The 7,950-nt window shown below is 42.3% G+C and overlaps 1 protein-coding gene across 10 annotated transcripts in view; it reads left to right on the forward strand.

Moving 5' to 3' along the window:
- ubr3 (ubiquitin protein ligase E3 component n-recognin 3) overlaps positions 1-7,950 on the forward strand; it is a 351,638-nt gene that overhangs the window by 96,502 nt on the left and 247,186 nt on the right. For all 10 annotated transcript variants that reach the window (XM_043693670.1, XM_043693671.1, XM_043693672.1 and 7 more), the window contains 3 exons: positions 1,935-2,063; positions 2,220-2,272; positions 2,797-2,930. In XM_043693670.1, coding sequence (XP_043549605.1) covers positions 1,935-2,063; positions 2,220-2,272; positions 2,797-2,930 — 316 coding nt within the window. The remainder of the gene's footprint in view (positions 1-1,934; positions 2,064-2,219; positions 2,273-2,796; positions 2,931-7,950) is intronic.

Here is a 7,950-nt window from a genome sequence, read left to right on the forward strand (position 1 = left end):
CTCGCTCTCTCTCTCTCTCTCACACAGACACAAATTTGGAAATGTAATATATTGGTCATGTCTAAATACACAATTTAGAAAAAAATCTATTCTGATATAGTAAATCAGGGTGGTAAGGACAAGCCAGGGAACTATAGACCAGTGAGCTTGACGTCGGTGATGGGCAGGTTGTTGGAGGGAATCCTGAGTGATAGGATGTCCGTGTATTTGGAAAGGCAAGGACTAATTAGGGATAGTCAGCATGGCTTTGTGCGTGGGAAATCATGTCTCACAAACTTGATTGAGTTTTTTGAGGAAGTAACAAAGAGGATTGATGAGGGCAGAGCGATAGATGTGATCTATATGGACTTCAGTAAGGCGTTCAACAAGGTTTCACATGGGAGACTGATTAGCAAGGTTAGATCTCATGGAATACCGGGAGAATTAGCCTTTTGGATACAGAACTGGCTCAAAGGTAAAAGACAGAGGGTGGTGGTGGAGGGTTGTTTTTCAGACTGGAGGCCTTTGACCGGTGGAGTGCCACAAGGATTGGTGCTGGGTCCTCTAATTTTTGTCATTTACATAAATGATTTGGATGTGAGCGTCGGAGGCTGAGGGGTGACCTTATAGAGGTTTACAAAACTATGAGGGGCATGGATAGGGTAAATGGGCAAAGTCTTTTCCCTGGGGTCGGTGAGTCCAGAACTAGAGGGCATAGATTTTGGGTGAGAGGAGAGATATAAAAGCGACCTAAGGGGCAACTTTTTCACACAGAGGGTGGTACTGGTATGGAATGATCTGCCAGAGGAAGTGGTGGAGGCTAGTACAATTGCAACATTTAAGAGACATTTGGATGGGTATATGAATAGGAAGGGTTTGGAGGGATATGGGCCGGGTGCTGGCAGGTGGGACTAGATTGGGTTGGGATATCTGGTCGGCATGGAGGGGTCGGACCGAAGGGTCTGTTTCCATGCTGTACATCTCTATGACTCTAACTGGAGGGATACTCTGATCGGATTGTTCAGAAGAGATGTTCTACCCCTAAAGGGCAATTGATGTTTGGAGCTCCTCCACAAACAACAGTGGATGCGAGATTAGTTGTGAATTTTAAATCTGAGGTAGATTTGTTTTGTTAAGCCATGGTATTAAGGAATACGGACCAAAGGCAGGTTTGTGCAGTTGGACCACCAATCAGCTATGATCTCATTGAATGGTAGAACAAACTCTCGGGGCCTTGTGGCCTCCTCCTGTTCCGATGTTCCTATGAAATATTTGAAAGTGGGCCAATGCTTGAGTCTTTTTCAAATTTGAACAGCATAAGAGGGGCTTATGCCCAAAATGTCGATTATCCTGTTCCTTGGATGCTGCCTAACCTGCTGCGCTTTTCCAGCAACACATTTTCAGCTCTGATCTCCAGCATCTGCAGTCCTTACTTTCTCCTCCAGCATGGAGAATGTAGCACTTATGTTTCCAAATGTATGGCAATGTTTTAATTATGGAGTAGCCTACAAACTCTCACAAGCAATGAAATATTGTGTGCCTGCATATATAAGGCCTGCATAAGGTTCTTGGTCATAATTGGTATGACCTAATCACCCTTGGACCAGGCAAAGTCTCAATGAGACTTTGTTCTGTGCCATTTTATCCCTATTCTGTAGGTAAATAGGGGGAACACACAATTGTAACTAAGAGTTTGTCACTAAATTGTTCAAATTTATGTTGACCTATTTAACGAACGTACTCTGAGTTATGGAAACCAACACAACTTTTTAGTATAATGTTTGTATACACATACACCTTCTGTGATATTTTTACAGTTAAACTTAAGAATAAAGCTTCTAAATAGCCGAGAGATTTGCATATTAATGTCGAGTTCAAGTGTATGAAAAGTTTTGACTGTTCAATTTGTTGGTATACATGTGAATTAAGAACTGAAAGGCTATTAACTTTTTTAGGCAAGTCTATCGGAGATACACAGCAACATGTGGGTTAGAAATGGTCTGCAAATTAAAGGACAGGCTATGACCTATGTTCAGTCCCACTTTTGCAACTCTATGATTGACCCAGATATCTTCCTTCTCCAGGTATGCCCATGTTTGACATCTTGAGGTTTGCTGCAGCTCGTGTGTAGTATATGTGCTAGAATTTTAAATCAGCATGTTTAAGACTGAATATATTTATTTAAATTATTGAAGATTATCATTAAATAAATTGAAAATCTTCAAATTCTTTTCCCCTAGATTTGTGCTTCTAGGCTGGATCCAGATTATTTTGTTTCATCTGTTTTTGAAAGGTGAGTACTTCTAGTGCTGTGCCAGGTAAAGCCTAATGTGGACTTCATGCGTTTGGGAACATTGGGACATCTGGTTTGCAATTGTATGCTTGATTATTCTTTGAGAATACACAAGTTTTGAGAATTATCTATAGAGACTTCAGCAAAAGAAAAAAGCTGGAATATTCCAAGTTTGCTTCCACATCTGCACTAATTTTACTGCTTAAATTTTAAACCATGTAGGTTGTCAGCAATTCACTGCTCCGTTTTTGACGGCAATGCCCTGACTAATCAGAGTCAATCTGCATGGTTTAAAATTTAAACAAAGCCTTCCAGTTAGCTGTCAACCAGCATTAATGGGTGTGCTCGTCAAGGCAGTATCTCTTCACTTAGAGTTTACTTGCCAATCATCAGCACACTCATTTATATATGTTGGTTTTTTTCCTTGAATTGGTATTCTTGCAAATTGTCTTGAAATGTGCAAGCTGAGAGATATAACCAAATGACTGTGTAACGTTTCTGGGGTATCTTGTTCCTTTGTCTAGATTTAAAGTGGTGGATTTACTGACAATGGCATCACAGCATCAAAATGCAGCACTTGACACCGAGCATGAAAGGTCTATGCTTGAGGGAGCCTTAACTTTCCTGGTTATTTTACTGAGTCTTCGCATTCATTTAGGTAAGGTTGTACAGGAATTTACATACTTCTCGAGAATAACTTTTCTGGGATTCCCATGTCCCTCTAGAAATGGTCCATTATTCCTACTTGGAAGCTGTCACATAGAAGTAAGATGGCAGAAAGTAAAAAGAAAGTGAATTTTCACCATTTTCTTGAGTGATTCTATATTTCCTCAATGTACGATGATGTTCTTTCAGAGGAAACAGATTGCAGCAGTAATTACCCATGCAAAAATAATAATGTGGGAAAAGAAATGAAGTTCCAAAACAGAATTTCAAAAATTAGGAAAAATTGTGTAAGTACATGACTTTAAAGATGTTTGTCTCTTATATATCTACCATACACACTTTCTGTGTGTATGGTAGCCACTCATGGTTGGTGTATTGCCTCCCAGCTGCCAGGGTCCGTGATGTCTCTGATCTTGTTTTCGGGATCCTTAAGTGGGAGGGGGAGCACCAAGTTGTCCATCAACGCACCAACGATGGGGATGTAAGGCAGAAATTCAAGGAGCGAAAGTGGAAGCTTAGAGCTAGAACAAACAGAGTTGTTATCTCTGGTTTGTTATCCGTGCCACAAGCTAATGAGACGAGGAACAGGTAGAGCAGTTGAACCTGTGGCTACAGGAATGGTACAGGAGGGAGGGATTCAGGTATCTGGATAATTGGGGCTCATTGTGGGGTAGATGGAACCTCTACAAATGGGATCGTCTACAACTGAACCAAAGGGGTACCAATATCCTGGGGAGAAAATTTGCTAATGCTGTTCAGGAGGGTTTAAACTAATTCAGCAGGGACATGGGAACATTAATTGTAGTTCCAGTGTACAGTAAGTTGAGAGTAGTGAGGTCATGATAAGGTTTCAAGGTCACAGGAGTTTACCAGAAGCAGGAAGGTGGTTTGCAGTGTCTACTTCAATGCCAGGAGCACCTGGACTAAGATGGGTGAACTTGCAGCATGGGTTGGTACCTAGGACTTTGATGTTGTGACCATTTTGGAGACATGGATAGAGCAGGGACAGGAATGGTTGTTGCACGTTCCAGGATTTAGATGTTTCCGTAAGATCAGGGAAGGTGGTAAAAGAGGGAGAGGTGTGGAATTGCTAGTCAAGGACAGTATTACAGTGGCAGAAAAGACGTTTGATGAGAACTCACTGACTGAGATAGTATGGGCTGACGTTAGAAACAGGAAAGGAGAGGTCACCCTGTTGGGAGTTTTCTATAGACCTCCAAAAAGTTCCAGAGATATGGAGGAAAGGATTGCAAAAATGATTCTGGATAGGAGCGAGAGTAACAGGTAGTTGTTACTGGAGATTTCAACTTTGCAAATATTGACTAGAAATGCTATGGATTGAGGACTTTAGATGGATCAGTTTTTGTCCATTGTGTGCAGGAGGGTTTCCTGACCCTGTATGTAGATAGGCCAACAAGAGGCGAGACCAGATTGGATTTGGTACTGGGTAATGAACCAGGCCAGGTGTTAGATTTGGAGGTAGGTGAGCACTTTGGTGATAGTTACCACAATCCAGTTACATTTAATTTAACAATGGAAAGGGATAGGTATATTCCGCTGGGCGAAAGGCAATTATGATGCGATTAGGCAAGATTTACGATGCATAGGATGGGGAAGGAAACTGCACGGCATTGGCACAATTGAAATGAGCTTGTTCAAGGAACAGCTACTGCACCTCCTTGATAAGTATGTACCTGCCAAGCAGGGTGGAAAATGTCAAGCGAGGGAACCATGATTTACTGAAGAACATAGAACATAGAAAAGTACAGCACAGAACAGGCCCTTTGGCCCACGATGTTGTGCTGAACATTAACCTAATATAAAATAAAATAACTTAACCTTTGCACCCCTCAATTCACTACTATCCATGTGCATGTCCAGCAGTCGCTTAAATGTCCCTAATGACTCTGCTTCCAAACCACCGCTGGCAATGCATTCCATGCATTCACAACTCTCTGTGTAAAGAACCTTCTTCTGACATCCCCTCTATACCTTTCTCTTAATATCTTAACACTATGACCCCTCACGCCAGTCAGTCCTGTCCTGGGGAGAAGTCTCTGGCTATTGACTTGATCCATTATACTCATTATCTTGTATACCTCGATCAGGTCACCTCTCTTCCTCCTCCTCTCCAGAGAGAAAAGTCCGAGCTTAGTCAACCTCTCTTCACAAGGCAAGCCCTCCAGTCCAGGCAGTATCCTAGTAAACCTTCTTTGCACCCTCTCCAAAGCCTCTGTATATTTCCTATAATAGGGTGACCAGAACTGCACACAATATTCCAAGTGTGGCCTCACCAGGGACTTTCAGAGCTGTAGCAAAACCTCGTGGCTCTTAAACTCGATCCCTCTGTTAATGAAAGCCAAAACAGCATATGCTTTCTTAACAATCCTATCCACTTGGGTGGCAACTTTGAAGGATCTATATACTTGAATATCAAGATCCCTCTGTTCCTCCACACTGCCAAGAATCCTGTCTTTAATCCTATATTCAGCATTCGAGTTCGACCTTCCAAAAGGCAACACTTCACATTTACCCAGGTTGAACTCCATTTGCCATTTCTCAGCCCAGCTCTGCATCCTGTCTCTGTCGCGCTTCAGCCTGCAATAGCCCTCGATACTATCAATGGCACCTCCAACCTTTGTGTCATGCAAATTTACTAACCCACCCCTCAACCTCCTTATCCAAGTCATTTCTAAAAACTACAAAGAGCAGAGGCCCAAAAACAGAGCCCTGCGGGACCCCACTCAACACTGACCTCCAGGTAGAATACTTTCCATCTGCAACCACTCTCTGCCTTCTGTCAGCCAACCAATTCTGAATCCAGATAGCCAAATCTCCCTGCATCCCATACTTCCTGACTTTATGAATGAGCCTACCATAGGGGACCTTTTCAAATGCCTTGCTGAAGTCAATATACAACACAGAACTTGAATCTCTTGTCAAGAAGAAGAAGTAGGCTTATGTAAAGATGAGATGTGATGACTCAGTTTAGGGCGCTTGTGAGTTACAAGTTCACCAGGAAAGACCTAGAGAGAGCTCAGAAGAGTAAGGACGGGACATGAGAAGTCTTGGAGGATAGGATCAAGGAAGACCCTAAAGCTTTCTATAGGTTTGTCAGGCATAAAAGAATGATTAGGGTAAGATTAAGGCCAGTCAAGGACAGTAGTGATAAGTTATGTATGGAGTCTGAAGAGATAGAGACACTAAATTTTTTGTCAGTATTCACACAGGAAAAAGACAATGTTGGTGAGGAGAATACTGAGATACAGGCTACTAGATGAGATGTTCAAGAAGGGGAGTAGAGACAACCCTGAATAATTATAGACCAGTGAGCCTACCTTCTGTTGTGGGCAAAGTTTTGGAAAGGATTATAAGAGATAGGGTTTTAAATCATCTAGAAAGGAATAATTTGATTAGGGATAGTCAACACGGTTTTGTGAAGGGTAGGTCATGCCTCACAAGCCTTATTGAGTTCTTTGAGAAGGTGACCATACAGGTGGATGAGACTAAAGCAGTTGATGTGGTGTATTTGGATTTCAGTAAAGCTTTTGAAAAGGTTCCCCGTGGTAGGCTATTACAGAAAATACAGAGGCATGGGATTAAGGGTGATTTAGTGGTTTGGATCAGAAATTGGCTAGCTGAAAGAAGACAGATGTTGGTGGTTTTTGGCAAATATTCATCCTGCAGTTCAGTTACTAGTGGTGTACCGCAAGGATCTATTTGGTGCCACTGTTGTTTGTCATTTTTATAAATGACCTGAATGAGGGCGTAGAAGGATTGGGTTAGTAAATTTGCGGATGACCCGAAAGTCTGTAGAATTGTGGACAATGTGGAAGGATGTTGTAGGTTACAGAGCGATATAGATAAGCTGCAGAGCCTGGCTGAGAGATGGCAAATGGAGTTTATTTCAGAAAGGTAATTCACTTTGGAGGGAGTAACAGGAATGCAGAGTACTGTGCTATTGGTAACATTCTTGGTGGTGTGGATGAGCTGAGAGATCTCGGTGTTCATGTACATAGATCTCAGAAAGTTGCCACCTTGGTTGATAGGATTGTTAAGAAGGCGTACAGTATGTTAGCATTTATTGGTAGAGGGATTGAGTTTCAGAGCCAAGAGATTATGCCTCAGCTGTACTAAACTCTGGTGCGGCTGCACTTGGACTATTGCGTACAGTTCTGGTCACCGCATTATAGGAAGGATTTGGAAGCATCGGAAAGGGTGCAGAGGAGATTTACCAAGATGTTGCCTGGTATGGAGGGAACATCTTATGAGGAAAGGCCAAGGGACTTGAGGCTGTTTTCAGTCTGTTTTTGTTAGAGTGATGAAGGTTAAGAGGTGACTTATTAGAAGCATACAAGATAATCAGAGGATTAGATAGGGAGTACAGTGAGACCCTTTTTCTTTGGATGGTGATGACTAAAACGAGGATACATAACTTTAAATTGAGGGGTGATAGATTTGGACAGAGATCAGAGATAGATTTGTGCGAAGATTTGTAGCTCGGGTGCTCGTTGTTGTGGTTCTGTTCGCCGAGCTGGAAGTTTTTGTTGCAAACGTTTCGTCCCCTGGCTAGGCGACATCATCAGTGCTTGGGAGCCTCCTGCGAAGCGCTTCTTTGATGTTTCCTCCGGTGTTCCATTGATTTGTTCGTATATCACAACACACTTCGCATTCAACAACCAAATATACGAACAAATCAACGGAACACCCATGGGATCACCAATCTCAGGACTCATAGCAGAGGCAGTTATGCAAAGGTTAGAACAAACAGTCCTACCACAAATTCAACCCAAACTCTGTGTCAGATATATCGATGACACGTTTGTAATCATTAAAAACACGGAAATAGAAAAAACACACCGGATCATCAACGCCACACTCACAGGAATCCGACTCACGAGAGAAGAAGAAAAGGATAGCCAACTCCCATTCCTAGACGTGATGATACAGAGAACACCGAACGGAGAATTCACTACAAGGGTATACAGGAAAGACACACACACAGACCAAGT

Source organism: Chiloscyllium plagiosum, chromosome 7 (genome assembly GCF_004010195.1).
Source record: "Chiloscyllium plagiosum isolate BGI_BamShark_2017 chromosome 7, ASM401019v2, whole genome shotgun sequence".
Lineage (NCBI taxonomy): Eukaryota > Metazoa > Chordata > Chondrichthyes > Orectolobiformes > Hemiscylliidae > Chiloscyllium > Chiloscyllium plagiosum.